Source organism: Stegodyphus dumicola, chromosome 5, assembly GCF_044657685.1.
Source record: "Stegodyphus dumicola isolate Sdum_Otavi_A_Nest chromosome 5, ASM4465768v1".
NCBI classification, from domain to species: Eukaryota; Metazoa; Arthropoda; class Arachnida; order Araneae; family Eresidae; genus Stegodyphus; species Stegodyphus dumicola.
This window is the reverse complement of record NC_140772.1, coordinates 91,204,467-91,222,516: the sequence shown is the minus strand read 5'-3', so window position 1 is coordinate 91,222,516 and position 18,050 is coordinate 91,204,467. Positions and strand designations below refer to the sequence as shown.

The following is an 18,050-nucleotide window of genomic DNA, read 5'->3' as shown; positions in this document are numbered from 1 at the left end:
TCTTAGCACCACTCTTAACCCACTCTTAGCACTTTTTCCCCGATGCTGCATGCATTATCGTCAGAACAGCAGGAGAATGTCAATGGCTTACTGGTTTTCGCAACAAGAAAAGATATAGATTTGGTTGCATTGCGAAATTTAAGATTTGCCAATAAGGTTTAAGACTTTGCATTATTTGTATGCAAAATAAAATGAAACATTTCAATGCTATTAAATTAATAACAATGAAATACTTCACTATTTTAATAGCTTTTTTTTTTTTTTTTTTTTTTTTTTTAACTTATTACGTGCTCCGCCCGTAGGCACTGCACGGAAAGGGAGGAATCCCCATGGAGGTCTTTTTAAGGTAAACTGGCTCGTATCTATGTTACACATGGCGAAAACCACAAACACGGCCATGCAGCCAGCCCGTTGGCCGGGACTCGAACCCCAGACCGAACTACCAGTGTTCGCGGCTTTTACCGCTCAGCCGTCAGTGAGCCTATTTTAATAGCTTATAGCGTCTTTTTTAAAACAAAACATTTTGTAAGAGGAAAAAGAAGAAAAAAATGAAGAAAAACATAGGAAATTGTACTAATAATTTAGGGTTTCTTAGTACCGGGAAATGTGAGAATTTTCTAATCTCCTCTCAGACGTTCGAAAAACAGATCTTCCTCTTACTAGTTCAATGAGTTATCCCACAATAATAGCACGTAAGAAGGAATGCCATGATTCCTTTTATTCTTCGTTAGTTAACGATGGTGATAAATTATCTTACCGGTCTTTTGAAAACTCTCCTCGCTGGTGAAATCTTTAAGAATTTTTTTGATGCAGGAAATTATAAAAAATCAGGTATGCTGTTGCCAGTAGTCTAATCTTGGATGTTATATTTGCCATCTAGAAGTGTCATCTATAATATGACAAGAAAGAACCGGATAATTTCGTACAAATTAAGCATTTGAATTATAATTTCAGGTTCATAATTAGTAAACATACCGGACTGCACACAAATAACTATAAAGTCTCACACCGTATTATAAACGTATATCACGATGTCAAGTTCCTTGTAAAAATAGAAAAAAATGTTCTGTATCTCTTTATACATATTATATATATTCTATTCTTAAGCCATGTTTCTGCAAGAAAAGAAAAAAAAATGAAGTCCTGCCGAATAACACTAGATCAAAATTAAGAAACAAAAACAAAATGTAAAATAATTACTGCCCCCAAAACAGTCACATTTAGAGAACGAAAGAGATATAAAAAAGAATAAATGTAAAAAACCAAACGTGGTGTTACATTTCCCATAATGTTTTCTTCAAGGCGTTGGGGACACAAGAAGTGAAATTATAAGCTACCTGATGAATAACTAATTCATTTCATGAATTTATTTAAAGATTACTTTCGGCTTTAATAAGTATTATTTTGTCGGTTCGAAAACAAGGCTAAAGCTGCACTTGTGGAACCAAACTCTTGAGCTCGAGACGAAAGTACTACGAGAAATTTAGCACTACGTTTTTGGCTTCATTCATTTTTCTATTTCTATTTTGCGTTTTTGGTGTGCATTTCTATTCCGTGCAGTTATTATTTTACGTTCAATTGTTATTTTTTTAATGGGCTTTTATCTAGCTTTACTGCACAGAATTTTACATTTGCTGTTCGAGATAAATTAAGCGATTGAACTTTTTTACTATATATACATGTTAAAAACAATTAAGCTGAGTAAAATTTATGCCTTTCAATGGGAAAATCTAGAGCAGTAACAGCTGAAACTGATTCAATTTAATTTTTCAAAAGTTAATGATATTACTATTCTAAAAGTATAATATGTTTGTGTGGAGAACTATTGTGACTAGTAAAAGTATTTAGGACACAAATAGAGACTAAAATTAAGCAAAAAAAAAAAAAAAAAAGATAAATTGAATTTAATCAGTTTTTAAATTAAGGTTTAAAAACAATTAAAAAATATTTCCATAATATTTTATGATAAACTGCATTGTATTTCATTTTGTTTGCTAAATATTTTTACTAGTTACAATTAGGCATTACACAACCATATTACACTCTGCGAAATAGTATTTCATTCATTTTTGAAAAATTAAATGTATATATAGAGAGAGAGGCAAAAGAGGGAGACAGTAAGAATATAAAAATAAAAATTATCTCTTTTGAAATTTGAAAATAAATTAAAAAATTTTCTTCTTGCTTTTCTACACATGTAAAATAATTACTGCCCCCAAAACAGGCACATTTAGAGAACGAAAGAGAGATTCTGTATATGTGTGTATACATGTACAGAATATATGTATATATATTCTGTATATGTGTGTGTGTATGTGTGCTTGCGTGTACACATACATACATATTTAATATTGCAGACTTGACAGTGCATTATTTTATTGCTTTGTTTGTATTATTTTTATTTATGATGATTTGCTTGCATAACCTTCATTTTATGACTTTTCTTAAATTTATATTTTTTGCTGTTATTTATTGATAGATTAAATTATTCATTTTAGTGTATTAAGCAACTATTGATAATTTATTGTTGATTAAATTTGCGACAGAATTATTCATCGCCATTATTATGAGATTTTATAATACAAATTATTGTGAGTTATCATGACCTTGATCTTTGGTTATGGGCAATCATTTAGGTGTACTCCAACTGCGCTAATGAAAATCCCCCCCTCGTCCTGAGATAGTCCAACTGCGCCGATCAAAATTTCTTTCCCCTGTTGGCCACAGGGTTACAATTTTATTTTTCGAAGCCAACTGTAGCCAAGAGGAAAATAAAAATAAAGAAATATATTTTTTATAAATGAATAGTGGATTTGTTGCCAATCTAGAGAAACTAAGCTTCGGCAACAACAAAGATAAAGCCTTCTTTTATTATTATTGCGAATTCAGTCATGCTTAATCCTTTCTGAAATTTATTCCAGGAAATAAGTGTTTAATATTTCTAGAGTAAATTTCTTAGGGGTTGAAATTTTAAAAATGCAGCAGAAATGAGAAGAGAATTTAGATCTCTTTCATATCATAAGTTTATTAAGCATTATATACCCTACACGGAGCACGCATTCCTTGAAATTGAAATACGGACATAGCGGCACAGAAAAATATTTTTTGAAAAGAACTATGTAGTAATGCATAAATGAAAGAAATTAAATAAAAACTATCAAAGAAAATATATAATAATTATTACATCAAACACTCTCTTTACCGCAAGTGATAAAATTTTGTTTTCTCGTTTATCTTTCAGCAAAGCTTATACAATTAAATAATCACTTTCATTCACGTAAAATTATAAACAAATGTAAATTATTATAGAAAACGCATAAAGTTAAACACTACAGTTTGAAAGGAAAATTCTGGAATAAAAATGTTAAGAAAATTAGATGAGAAATAATCCATAATTTATTGATATCCATATAAACTCTATGCTTTTGGGAAAAGTTACACATAATTTGCACTGAGGTATCAATCACCGAAGCCAAGTTAATTTCTTTCCTTATTTTTTCTTATCAGGGGGATTTGTAAAAAGACACGCTAAGGTGAAAAATTTTGCAATATTTTCAAAGAGTAAATTTTAAAAGTATTTTTACTTCATGAACTGAAATTTTTACTATACATTTTTACACAGTAAATAAGTACAAAAAAAGAAAGAGTTAGGGGATCACTGGGACTAGAAACTCGGGTCGAACTACCAATGTTTAGTGACTTTTCCCTTGATCATAAGACCTTTTGAAATTAGGCTGAACAGTATATTAAAGAAAATAGAAGATACAGCACACATAAGAACAAAAGTGGGCTGAATTAGAGATTTACATGTTTAATGAATAAGTTAAACTTACCTGTATGCCATCATGAAATATTAGGAAGTAGCATAAAAGCATGAGTGAAGAAGGCAACGGCAACTAAATCATTCTAATCTAAATTTATAACATTATCAGTATCTGCTATTAATTTCAATACTGCTGAAAAAATTATAAATGAATTATATTATAAATCGTATGAACTCGTTGCATTATAAATTACAACAGTTAGAAATATTATTAGTGTGATTTAGCGACCATCTTTGTTAACAAATAATTTCAAGTAACTAATTTTACAAATAAGTCAGCCTGAAACTAGGTTAGAAAATAAGCTACATGCTGAAGATTAAGCTTTGCCAAGGTGTTAGAAACATCTTCTATTAACTAGAGTTATGAAGCAAGAATTTGTAAAAATTATCATTTAAATATAAATTGGCATAAATACAATACAAATTATATAAATTTTACATACATGAAAACTTGAGTACAGTGCAACAATATGTGAAAAGGAATGTATTAAAAGGGAGACTGAAAATCTCAAGATATGAATATAAGGAAGTTTTAATTTTTTTTTTTTTGTTAATTATAAAAATTCTGATGACGCTCATAATTATCAATTTATTAATTAAATTAGAAATTAAATGTATGCCAAAGGTGGAAAACAGACTAAATATTTTCTAGTATTAGAATAGGAATTTGTTAAAAGTTCGTTTCTAGTATTAAATATAATAAATTTAAATATAATAAAGTTCGTTTCTAGTATTAAAATATGGAATTTGTAACAAAGTTAAATAACCTTAAAATAACTTCAGTGATTAAAAATGGAAAGCTTAATACGGGAATATATTGCAATAATATTAATGTGAATTTAGAACGACTTAAGAAGTCCAATTTTTAGATTTAATAAAGAGAATTTTTAAAATTAAATTAAAACTGTTTACCTAAAATGGTAAATTTGAAAGTTAAAACCATTCTGCTATCTAAGAAGATTTGTTAATATTTATCTAGACAAGAAACGTATTTAAGGTCAGCTACAAATCCGATATTTGATACGTTGATTATGTATCAGTTTTGTGTATGTCATTAATCTATCAATTTTACTATTCAAAACTGATATATATATATATATCAGCGACTAAAATCTACAATTTGGAAAGTTTTTAATTCTTACAGAGAATAAAAAAGATCTGGCTCATCATTCCTTTAAGCATCATAAAACTTTAAAATGAGTGTAAAAGAAATTTATTTTTTAGCACACGCCAGACTTTAAATTAATATTTGTTTTACATGCACAACTTTTACTATATTGATAAACGAAAATAAAGGCTGGCAGTCTCAATAGAATGTCCCATTAATGGCGATAAACGACTTCTTGTAGCACCCAATCTTCTTGGAAAGAAATGGGGGACAGGAAACGTCGCGCAGTTCGTGGTTTAAAAAAGAGGAGAACGGGGATTTTCGATCAAATTTGGCGCAGTTCGTACCCTACCAATCATTTAAGCTCAACGTACGATGAACTTCATGTGACGGGTTTGAATTACTGTTTCATCAAATATATTTATGACTCATCGTTATTTGTAAAAGTAATTTTAATATATTATACGAGATAAAATTAGAAGAGAAAATTCCGTATTTGATTTCACTGTCAGGCAGAGACGTCTTAATAAAATATGGATCTCTGAGCTTTTAACAACAGCAACACTTCTAAGAATAGGAATAAATTTGTAAAAGTTTGGTCTTCTGTACTCGCCAGACCCTAGTAACCTCAACTCATTAAGATCGCATTGCTGTTAGATAACAAAGGAGCACTTTCAGTAGAACTAACTGTTTTTGCGTACTGGCCAGTCTGACGCTTAAATGTCATAGCGACGCCGCGAAAATTTTTCCATTCACTCTGATGATAGTGCCGCCATCTAGTATCATAAATTATGACTATAATAACATTTAATTGTGTTCGCATTAGTTTTTAATTATACATTAATCCATTGCTTAAAGATGTGCTCATGTGCTCATGAGTAAATAATTTTTGAATATATCTGTAGTAATGTAATGAAAGAAAGCTTTAATAACATAAATGAATTCAAATGTATCAGTTATTCTTAGGTAATCTTTAAATTTCGCAAAAAAATTTTATTCATTTAAACTGAACAAAACAAAACAAATTTTATTCATTTAAATTGAAATATTATTTTAATTTTTAAATGAGTCTGAAGAGTGACAAAAATAAATCATGGTTTTAAATTAGTTTCTAATATTCAACTAGCTTTCAAAAAAGCCATTTTTTTATTACTTCGCTTTACAAAAGGATGATAATTTTCCTGCCTCTATCATTTCACGAAAATGCATTTATTCATTATTTGGAATATTGTATTTATTTAACGAAAGGACCGTGTATTAGAAATATATGATCGATCGAGCAATCACTCATAGCACAAAAAGTTTTTCTCATGACTTGCTCCGAGATGAAATAAATAATGGTGTCTACCGTGGCTCCCGAAATAAAATGTAGTTAAACTATAGTAGCTCCCTAACGAAAATATAGTTGAAGATAATTCGTCAGCATCAGGATTTGGCAAATGGGTCGGAACCCTTCCAGTCGCTGTTTAAGGGTGGGGGAAATTTGTCTTCCTACTTATCACTTGCCTTTGTAGTATAATTGGAAGCACGTTCGGCTAGCAATCTGGAAATTCGGATTTCGAATACTGGCATGGTGATTGTACATTTTACAAGTGACTTGCTCTGAAATAAAATACTTAAGTTCTCTAAAACTGCTTTGTTTTCTTTTGCTAAAGCTATCTCAATTACTAGGTTATTATATACTTCTCATTAAGTTATAAAGCTCCTTGTCTTTTACTTTAACTTTTATAAAAATAATAGCTTCTCAAGATTTCTCACTGTAAAGCGATCAAAGGGATAAAAGTGATGTAAAATGGTAAGAACAGCATTTTAGATTTAAAAGTATAGTATTATTACGAATAGCTGTGTTTCTTTTCGCTTTGCGATAAAAAATACCAGTAATGGATTCTTCAAGCACTTATCCAAGAAGTTAAATGAATGATGTCTAGTTAAAATGTTCCTAAATATTAAATGATATTAATGAAGGAAAAGGTAAAAATAAAGAAAGGAGAAAAATACTTCTAAACATAACCATTAATAATAATAAAAAAAAATATATTGTAGACCTTATTTTGGGCTGATTTTATGTATTTTCTGGTTGATATTTCAGATATGAATTCATAGCTTTCCGCATGTCCCTTTTCATTTGTAACAGTTTTTCTACCTAAGCTGTTGTTTTGCGTCAAAGGTTAGTTTTGATGTTTTTGCCAAGCGTGTCCTTTTCCTGTTGTCTTTACAGCCAGACTGAACACTGTAATTACACAGTAAACAAAAAAAGAAAAAAAATCATATACGGATGTGATTAAGTGAAAAATACTTATAAACATAAATAATTAATAAACAGAGTTTTTTACCAATGATTTTTTGTTTCTTTTTTTTATGTTACATATTTCAATTATAATGTTACAAACTTCTCATTTTTTTTTTAACAGAACTTTTTATTGAAACTGTTGTTCTTTGTCAAAAGTCGGTCTGATTGTCTTTACTGGTTACGATGCTGTAGAGTTATTACGAGAAATTTATTTCACCAACACACTTCTATAGAATAACATCTACTCATAAGCACTTCGAAAGCAAGATTTAAAATATTCTGTTATGTAATGGGCATGTGTAAATAGCAGTAATTCTTACTTATGCTGCGCAGATGAAGGAATTATATGCAAGTGCGGTGCATTTGATAATCAGTATATATTTTAGGAAAATATCAATGACATATCTCTAGAGATTTGATATTGATAACGCTACAACTTGAATTAAAAACCTGGGTACATAATTAAGGACTAAAACATCTGAACAACAAAATCGTTGAATTATTTTGAGAACTAAGGATAAAAATAGATTTTATATTAAAAATCGTCATCCAATAAGGAGACTTCAGAGATTAAAATATAGATTCTCAATTCTCAATACGTCTTCAAAATGACTATTTGCTGCCTTTTTATATCAAAAGTAAAATTAATGAGAAATTCGAAGACAAAGGATCGAAAAAGAAAGAATTAACTTTCTCTAAAAGGTAATTTTCCCTAAATTAACAAAACTTAAATTATTTTTAGATTATGAAATTAAAAAGCGATTTTTTTAAACCACTTAATATTTTGCAAATAAATTAAGTGATGAATTGCAAAACCTCCTTTTTTCCAGGGGGGGGGGAGAGGCCAAGCAAGCAAATATGATGAAATATGAAAATACTCCATTTCTTCGATTATTGTTTTAGAGACAGTCCAGCAGTTTGTTTGAAGATTCCTGTTTGTTTATGTTATCTAAAGCGGAATATCGAAAAAACATTGAAAACAGCTTTATTCAAAGACATTCCAGTAGTGAAACGGCAAAGAAAGGAACTAACTACAGAATTCGAATAGGAAAATGACCTAAGCATATCAGATGTATTTTATTAATACCACTTAATATTTTGCAAATAAATTAAGTGATGAATTGCAAAACCTCCTTTTTTCCGGGGGGGGGGAGAGGCCAAGCAAGCAAATATGATGAAATATGAAAATACTCCATTTCTTCGATTATAATATTGTTTTAGAGACAGTTCAGCAGTTTGTTTGAAGATTCCTGTTTGTTTATGTATCTATTGTAAACTAAAGCGGAATATCGAAAAAACATTCAAAACAGCTTTATTTAAAGACATTTCAGTAGTGAAACGGCAAAGAATGGAACTAACTTCAGAATTCGAATAGGAAAATGACCTAAGCATATCAGATGTATTTTATTAATACCAAACCTGATTGAAAATACAATTACTTCGTTTTAAAAATTTTTTCTAGTACAAAAAACACAGCCGTTATCAAAACAAATAGTTTCATTTGAAAACAAATGAAACAAAGGAAAGGATAGGAGAAATCCTCAGTTGGTAAAGTTGTGTTGAATGAGGTTGAACCTGTTGTGTGAAATTCTGTTAAATGTGTAGTGAAAGTGTCTATAACGAATAGGCATAAATATCACAGAGAATTAATTGGTAAGCTACTGAAAATCTATAAAATAATGAGGTGCTAAACCTCGCTTAAGATTAATTTTCTAGGTACCCATCACAATTATTTCCAGCTGGAAAACAGGAAAACGTTTCTGTGAACATTTATCACTGCAATAGAAGCACTTAAAGTAGAAATGAAAGTTTAGAATAATAGCCTATTATAAGCTCTAAAATGACATGTATGGCAAAATACGAAAAACTGGATAAGCATAATTATTTAATCTAGTTACCACTAATCGGTTTGGCTTTTTGACAAAAATTATTAGAAAAAGAGGGCATTATTCAAAAGCAATCTGGGACCATGAAATTTGGTAATCGCATTTTATTCAGCACCAAAATATTATAAAGTATTGCATTTAAAATTTTCTTAACAAAATGTGTCTTACGTTTTACGGTTCTATCTAATTTATTTCAATTCTCTATGATAATTAATTTTAAAATGGTTTTGTTAAACTCGTTACCATTTCATCCTGTATACCACTATATTATATTTTTTAGACAAAAATTGGAATGGTCAAACTTCTCAACTGATTGTGTCAAGTGCAGATACAAGTGCTACTCTACGTGGGTTAGTACCTGTCACAACGTATTATGTAAGAATTATAGCTGAAAATGCTCTTGGTAGAAGTCAACCAAGTGATGTATTAGAAATAACAACGGAAGAAGAAGGTAATCATTTGTGTTACGTAATGCTGTCAATAAACTTCGGAAGATATCCACGAGACTGTTTTATGAATAACTTTATTGAATGAACATGAGACTTTTAATGTATTAATGTTTTAATGACGCGAGTTTTATGTATCCTTTTCTTGTGGATGGCATCAGTTTTCGGCGTTGCCATGCACGTTCTAATCCGTGTTTGCTTAGTAATAGAAGTGTTATATAAATTTAATGTTGATATGAATATGAATTGAATTATTATATTGTATTTGTGTTCTGTTTATTGAATAATATCCTAGTTCCTGCTTTACTGTGAAACTGTGAAAATACTGATGTCAAGTGTTAACAAAGTTGTTTATTCGTCAAGAAACATGTGCAGAATTCAAGTAGATAAGATTTATTTCTTTTTCTATAAATATTGAAATTGTAAACAGATATTGTAATAGTAGACTCAATGTGTCTAATTATTATTAAAGTTTATATACGTATATTAAGAACCTGTGCAGAACAACCGTTGACGAGTAGTCTCGGCGTAGTTCTGATATTTTTTGATAATATTTTCGTTACAATTTGAATATTATATGAGAAATATTGTGCAAAGTTTGTCCCAAATTTATTTAAAACCCATTTACTCTTGTCGTAGAAAATAAATCGAAGCTGATTTTTGTGGTCTTGATACTCAAGCTCTTGCGTATTTTTTTTTTTTTTTTAAATAGGCTCAGAGCAATTATATTGTGACAGATAGTATTTTGTAATTTCTTCTTCATTGTACGAAGCAAAAAGCAAGTATTGTAATCGCGAAAAGTTTCAGGCACCATATTTCAGCAAAAATATCCATTTTGACCGCTATCGAATGCAGTTTAACGATGTTATGTGTGACATCTGTACGTAAGAACAGAATGAAAGACATCTTTCCTCCAAACAAATTATAAAGCTGCTTTAAAATGAATTCTGAAGAGAATTTTTCGTGGTGTCTATACGTACGTATGTATCTCGCATAACTCAAAAACGAGTAGCCTCAGAATGTTGAAATTTTGTGTATAGGATTGCTATAACATGTAGATATGCACCTCATATTTTGGTTGCAATCGGCCGCATCAAACGTATATAATACACCCACTCTGTTACCCGGCTCAGTGATCTCAGTTTCTTTACTCTTATATATTTGTAAATTGTGCGTTTTTTGCTTTAAAAATGATAGAATTATGTTGTTCTTATCTTCCGGTTAAGGTTTTTAAGTTTTAGGAAATCTTCAAGCAATATTTGTAGAATTATCAATAATTTAAAAGCTGTTTAGGTGAGGTTAAGCCTAATATTAAAATAAAATGTCAGACATGCTTGTTTACATTTGAAACAGCAGAATAGTAGATTTGTTGCCAATCTAGAGAGACTAAGCTTCGCAACAGCAAAGATAACGCTTCATTTATAATTGCCAATTAAATCATGCTTAATCCTTTCTGGATTTTTTTCGAGGAAATAAGCATTTAAGATTTACTTCACAATTTTTAATACAGATAATTTGCATTTTTATGTACTTTTGCCTTGTCGCGAAGTGAGAACTGAATTCATTGAATGAGAAATACTGAATCGTCTGTGAAAAACTGTTCCTTTTTTGTTTTGTTTGCTTAATTTCTTTTATACGCCGTTCTAGATTTATTATAGTATTTGAATAGAACATGTGGCAACGATTAGATAATTCTTTAAATGATATAGATTTTGTGCATTCTGAGTTATAAAATGAACGAAATATAACGCTGTTAAGTGAACCTAGCACCAGAATGTCGCTATGGTAAACAAATAAAGTGAATTTTAAAGAGTGCATTTATTCTATTGTGGTTTATGGGCTATCGACGAATTAGATTTAATTCAATCCAATAAGTTTAACTGAAATGCAAGAAAAAATGCGTATAATTTAATATTCCGTAAAAGGAAGTCATGTGGTGTACACATCAGATTTTTATCTTAGTATTAAAAAAAATAACATTTTCTTTAAATGGTACTCATTGCTTGAATATTTAATCACATTGCAATATTCAAAACCGGGTGTCAATTGCTTTCTTTAAAATTGCTAGGAAATGTTAAATGCTAAATTTAACATTGTTACATATATTTATGAAATACTGCTGCTAAAATTAAAGATCAGAATTCAAATTAAAATAAAAATCGCATTTTTATTCTACATCGCGTTTTTCAGATTTTTTATTATGTCCAAAGGGGCATTTTGTCCATTTACACACACATACATAATGTACTTTCGGTTGAAAATGTTTGAAAACAGCATATCTTGTGAATTTCTGAAATACAGTCTCTCGTGTTGGAGATAAATTTTTTCGTACGGTATTGCCATTCCTCGCTATGAAATCGTTGAGTTTGTTAATCGAAAATTCGTTAAAGTTTTTAAAAAATATGAAATGAGTAATAAAACAAATTCCAGATTCCAAATTCAGGGTTCCATGTGCTCATATTTGAGTGAAGGACTTCATTATTCAGAATTTGATGGCTTTAGGTACCGTAATTTTTCAACAATGCGAGAAACATGTACACGTTAAATCAGATTCTTCATTATTTTATTTCTTTAAATGTCATATAAGGCGATAATATTTAGTGGCAAACAATTTGAAACGTGATTCAATGCAAAATGCCGTTTGCAGTCTCATAGCCCTTATGGGCTAATGCTTCTTTGGGCTAACAATGCATAAAAAGGCCGATTATAATTTAAATTCTATGATTTGATCTTGTATTAAATCAAATAAGAAACACTACCAGTAAGAAAGCAGAGAATGAAGTCAGTATAATAGTATCTGTAAATATATATATATATATATGTGTGTGTGTGTGTGTTAAACTAAATACATTTTTTGTTATAGGCATTATGGATATTCCTTACATAACACAGGCATGCCCCCCGTCTTTAATGTTTTGCTTTATCCATGATAGTAATGCATATTTTTTATCCTTACCTTTGTTGGTGCTGTTTGCTTAGACAATTATAAATTATCGAAAATGAATTTTTTTTATATAATTTTCAGATTGACTAAAAAAGATATCCGAGTAATTATCAAGACAAAGAAAATTATGTATAGCTGTACAGTTTAAGAATTACGGAACCAATTAACTAATTTATTAAGCTTTATCCAACTAAATCAATTCTAAAAGCCAGATTTAGTTTAATAAATAATATTTTTTAAATGATATAGAAACTTGTTCGATTTCCTCCATCTCCTACTCTAAAACGTTTAGTGAAAACACATTATTTAAAAAATGCAGGTGTCGGTTCATATATATATCAAGCACACATATATATATGCGACTTACAATATGTGGAGTTTACACAAAAACTTTTCGGAGTTTTTCTTTAGAAAAAAAGCAATAGTTAAAGTATCCGCTACAATAAAATATTTTTGATTTTATTTAAAATTTATTTTGGTACAATTCGGTTTCGGGGACCGTAAAAAATTGCAGCGAAAAGGCATGCGCAAAAGCGCCAAATCTAGCAAACTCGTCCATTAAACAGCACGCCACGCCAAATCTCGCGAACGCGCTGATTTCAAATTGCGTAAGTTTTAGATAGTTCTATATTTGCAAGTCGCCATTCAAATACTAGTTTAATTTTTTAATTCTCTTTATGATAAAGCTATGGATTTTACAATTTGGGAATTGCCGAGTGAAAAAAAGTCTACAATAGAATTTTTTCAAAAAAAAAAAAAAAAAAAAAGGCATCATTCATGATAGAAAATTATGCTTGAACAATTATGAGATGAAATTATGCTTTATCGATAACTCGGTAGCAAAATGGCGGTGCAGGAAAGAAACCTGTAATGAGTATGTTTCTATTCAGTTATTTTAGCCTTTTTTATATAAATAATAATAATAATAAATTGTATGATGTGAAATTAACCTTTTTATCTAAATTAAAATAATAATCTGAAACAGTTATTTACTCTTATGCTTCCATTCAGTCATGTTTAGCCTTTTTTATATAAATTATAATAATAAAAAAGTACTATATGAAAGTAACTTTTCATCTAAATTAAAACATCAATCTTAAATAGTTATTCGCTATTAGACTTCCTTTCTTGCGTTAGGGTTGCCGCGATTATTTTTGGCAGCATTGGCATCAACAATAGTTTGGCGATTTTTTACGGCCCTCGAAACCGAATAGTACCGTTATATTTTTGCTATATGTAAACCAAATACGGGTACTATTCGGTTTTGAGGGCCGTAAAAAATCGCCAAACTATTGTTGATGCCAGTGCTGCCAAAAATAATTGCGGCAACCCTAACGCAAGAAAGGAAGTATAATAGTAAATAACTGTCTAAGATTGATGTTTTAATTTAGATAAAAGTTTAATTTCATATAATACTCTTTTATTATTGAAATTTATATAAAAAATGCTAAACATGAGTGAATGGAAGCGTAAGAGTAAATAACTATTTCAAATCATTATTATAATTTATATAAAAATTGCTAAACACAGCTGAATGGATGCCTGCATCGCTATTTCGCTACCGAGTTATCGCTAAAGCATAATTTCATCTCGTTAGTTAGGGTGTGCGAAGTGCCATTTTTGTGCAATTCTGGGATTTTTTTTTTTAAGTGAAAATAGGTCGATGTGTACATGGATACCAAGTATGTGCAATTCTTAAAAACGAGTCAAGCAGTGGGTGATTCTGCACTTTACACAAAATTCTATTGCAGACTTTTCTTCATGGGCATTTCCCAAATTGTTAAATCCATAGGATATCAAAAAAGGATTTAAAATCAAAAAAAGGATTTAAAATCAAAAAAAAGGAATTAAAAATTAAACTAGTATTTCAATGGCGTCTTAAGAAATTTGAAACAATATTAACTTACGCAATCTGAAATAAGCGCGTACACTAGATTTGGCGCGCTGTTAAATGACACGTTTGCTAGATTTGGCGCTTTTGCGCATATATTTTCTCATAAATTTTTTTTACGGTCCTCAAAACGGAATAGTACCAGTTATTCGCTATTAGACTTCCTTTCTTGCGTTAGGGTTGCCGCGATTATTTTTGGCAGCATTGGCATCAACAATAGTTTGGCGATTTTTTACGGCCCTCGAAACCGAATAGTACCGTTATATTTTTGCTATATGTAAACCAAATACGTACATACTACATAAATATTATACTCGATTTTTAAAACTGCAAACTTCTTTCTCAGTATCTGTCATAACTTTATAAAATTTTAATTTACAATAAATTCATAGAATGTATCATCAAATGCTTACTAAGCCTTGAGAAAAATCGTAAAATTCCTGCAACAGGAACAGGTATTTGAAAGCTTGAATTATTAGTGTTATTTTGAATGTTTAAATAGTAATAGTTAGTATATAAAATGAAATGCATTAAAATTTCTGAAAATATATTAGTGTTAGGGATTGCTTGTTGACCATGAATATTCTTATTTATAATGATATAAAACTACATCCATCAATTAAAAAAATATTATTTCTGGTATTTGCTGTAAAATTTAGTATTCTGTGGCATTTCTCTGGATTCTGTTACTTTAATTTCTTATCATTTTCATAAAAGTAAGTGTGATGAAATGCATCTTCAGCTGTTCTATTTGACTTTGTAATGAAGGAAGAATATGAAGTTTTAAAAGGTTTTGAGATTTTAAAAAGCTTTATTCATTTTTTTTTATGAATTCATTATATTTTTCAAACTAGACTATTAATCTATTGAGGAAATTATTAGTTACATACAATTAATACACAAGGAAAAAGGTCTATCAAAGGGAAGATCAAAATATCGAAATATGGTAAATGAATGTAAAAATGGAATGACGTGATTGAGAACTATTTTGACAAAAAAATATACATTGACTATATGCCTTGTGAGAAATTCATTTGTATGAAACTCTGTTTTAGAGAAACCTGCCTTATAATGAGTTTTGTGCATAAAAGAAATTACGATTAATAGAAAATCATCAATGGTGTTTATACCATTGATGATTTTGTATTCACTGATGATTTTTATAGTATTCATATTACAAGTTTATAGAAGAAATTACATTATAACATATTTACAAAATAATTATGTTTGTAATAACAGCAACCAAACTGTGTAAATAATAAACCGAAGAGACTATAAATCTTAAGTTACTGTTTTTGATAAAAAAATCAACTGAAATTAGATGTAATCAAACACAATGCTTCTTACTCAACTATTTATGCGTTTTGAAGAGGCAATATTTCTCGATAATTCAACTGGTATGAAACACTGAAATGAAAACTTCATAATGAAGACATTCTGCTGGTTTGAATTACACAGTTGAAGTTTTAAGCTTAAAAGTACAAAATAATTTAAACATAATATGTTGAGTAATTAATAAAAAATATAAAATCTTTGTTTCTTTTACAGCTCCATCAGGTGCTCCAACTGAAGTACATGTACATTCAACTGGTGCTCAATCAATGAAAGTCACCTGGAAAGTAATTGTCTGCCAGATTTCTTTTAAAGAAATTCTATTGTAATTTTCTAAAATGCAAACAATATTTTCGAAATGGTTGCATAGAGTTATGTATACTATGTGTATGCAAAGAGGATTTTAAGAGCTTACCATGATATATGAAACATATTTTCAAAAGAAAACGAATACGCACTTTTAAAAGCGTAATGCATTTCATCTAAAATATGAATGATTGGAAACAGTTTTCTTGATTAATGTACAAAATCTATCTAATTACATATTTACTAGTGTTAGGTTTATAGTACGTATTTTACTGAACACACATTTCTCCAAGCGTATTTCATTGAATATACGAACTACCTGTACATTACTTCGACATTGAAGAGGGTACAGGCCCAATTTTGTAGACCTTAAATCTTATTTTTCGGCCACTTTAGATTTCTCTTGTGAGATCAATGCAGCAAGATCATCGGTGTTTTGCATAAAGGACTTCTTAAGCATTATTTGCGCATAAATTGTAAGGCAATACAAAAATTCCTTAGGCAGCTGTAAACTCTGAAATCAACTGGTTAGGACTCATATTTCTGTAATAATTGGTAGTTATGGGTAAAACGTAAATGAAATTAAGAAGCAGTTTTTTTCCTCTTACCAACTTATCTTGTCTCATTAGCAAGACTTTTAGAGGCTTTAAAAATTGTCTCCAGACCTCAGAGATTCAGTTGGAAAACTTTCAGCTATATTGTCACTGCCAAAATTGCTTATTCATTGGTCTGCATTTATCCAACTCAAGGCTTTTGGAAAATGTCACTTGTTGGCGCATATTCATTTTGATTTTATAAACAGCGAAATCCAATTTTGAACTGAAGAATTTCATGAGAAAACATAATTTGTGTATTATCAGTACAATTTTTGCGTCAAGGCGCTAAATGTAATTTGAGAGTTAGACACAGATTACTTTAGAGGCCCCGTTGCTCAAGTTTTCCGGAGAAAAGAACAGTGTTATAAGGATTTTCAGAAAGACTTAAGGGCTCTTCTAACGTGAAGCCATAGGCAATAACCAGGCCCTGCTTTGATGTTTTGAGTTGACGTCGCGTCATTTTTTTTTCCAATTTAGAAGATAATCAAATTAGATTTTGTAATTACGTACATATTTTTGTACTAAACACCCTTTTGAAATAAACACGAATAATTGATTTTTTTATGAAACACCATTACTCGTTTTTACTTAGAAGTAATTTTGGACATTAGTGTGTTTGAACTCCATTTCAGAAATCTGCAGGACATATAAAGTACAAAATTATATAAATTATGGCTTATATACCCTAATAAAGTAAAGAAATTCTTTTTGTCTCACATTCAGTTTGCAAATTTTGCATTAATTCATCGCTGAAACTTTTAAACTGAAAATTATAGTTATTTTAATAAAACGTGTGAAAATTCTTTAAAGGTAAGAGTTTGATTGACATTTTTCAGTCAGTACGTGAGATGTGTAAAAATTCTAACATAAAATTTCTATTGGTTTGCCATCACAAGGCCTTTTCGAATTTTTTTTTGAAATTTTGCACATGTTCACATGGTTTGAAATATGATAAAAGTGGGAATATTTTAGGAAATTTCACAGAAACATTTCTTTTATGTAAGAATAATTAAAAATGAAAGATATTTTAACAATGTGCCAACAGTATAATATTTACTGAAATTATTTTAATAATTTTAATATAAATTGTTTCGCAGTTTGTTTATAATTTTAATGTATATTTAATAATATGAAAGACAACTTAAATTTTATGCTTTCATTATAAAAAGGGATAATATTGCTCATAGGCCACAACTTGTTATTAATTACTTCATGAATCTAGTATCTATTGCTTTATAGCTGACTGCGTTAACAATTAAATAAAAGTGTTGCATAAAAAAAGAAGCTAAATGTAATTTTAAATTTATTTGTTTTATATCGCGCATTGTCCTTTTAACAAATAAATAAATTTTTTAGTGTATGAAACACTCTACCAGGAAGTGCAAATAATTTTGCGAAATACTTGGTTGCATATCATAACACAAAGTT

At 29.5% G+C, this 18,050-nt stretch overlaps 1 protein-coding gene across 8 annotated transcripts in view; it reads left to right on the top strand.

The window, feature by feature from the left end:
- The window catches only part of LOC118196463 (cell adhesion molecule Dscam1-like), a 1,288,074-nt gene that overhangs the window by 1,222,674 nt on the left and 47,350 nt on the right, over positions 1-18,050 (top strand). For all 8 annotated transcript variants that reach the window (XM_085816870.1, XM_085816863.1, XM_085816868.1 and 5 more), the window contains 2 exons: positions 9,388-9,558; positions 15,937-16,007. In XM_085816870.1, the coding sequence (XP_085672996.1) occupies positions 9,388-9,558; positions 15,937-16,007 (242 nt within the window). The remainder of the gene's footprint in view (positions 1-9,387; positions 9,559-15,936; positions 16,008-18,050) is intronic.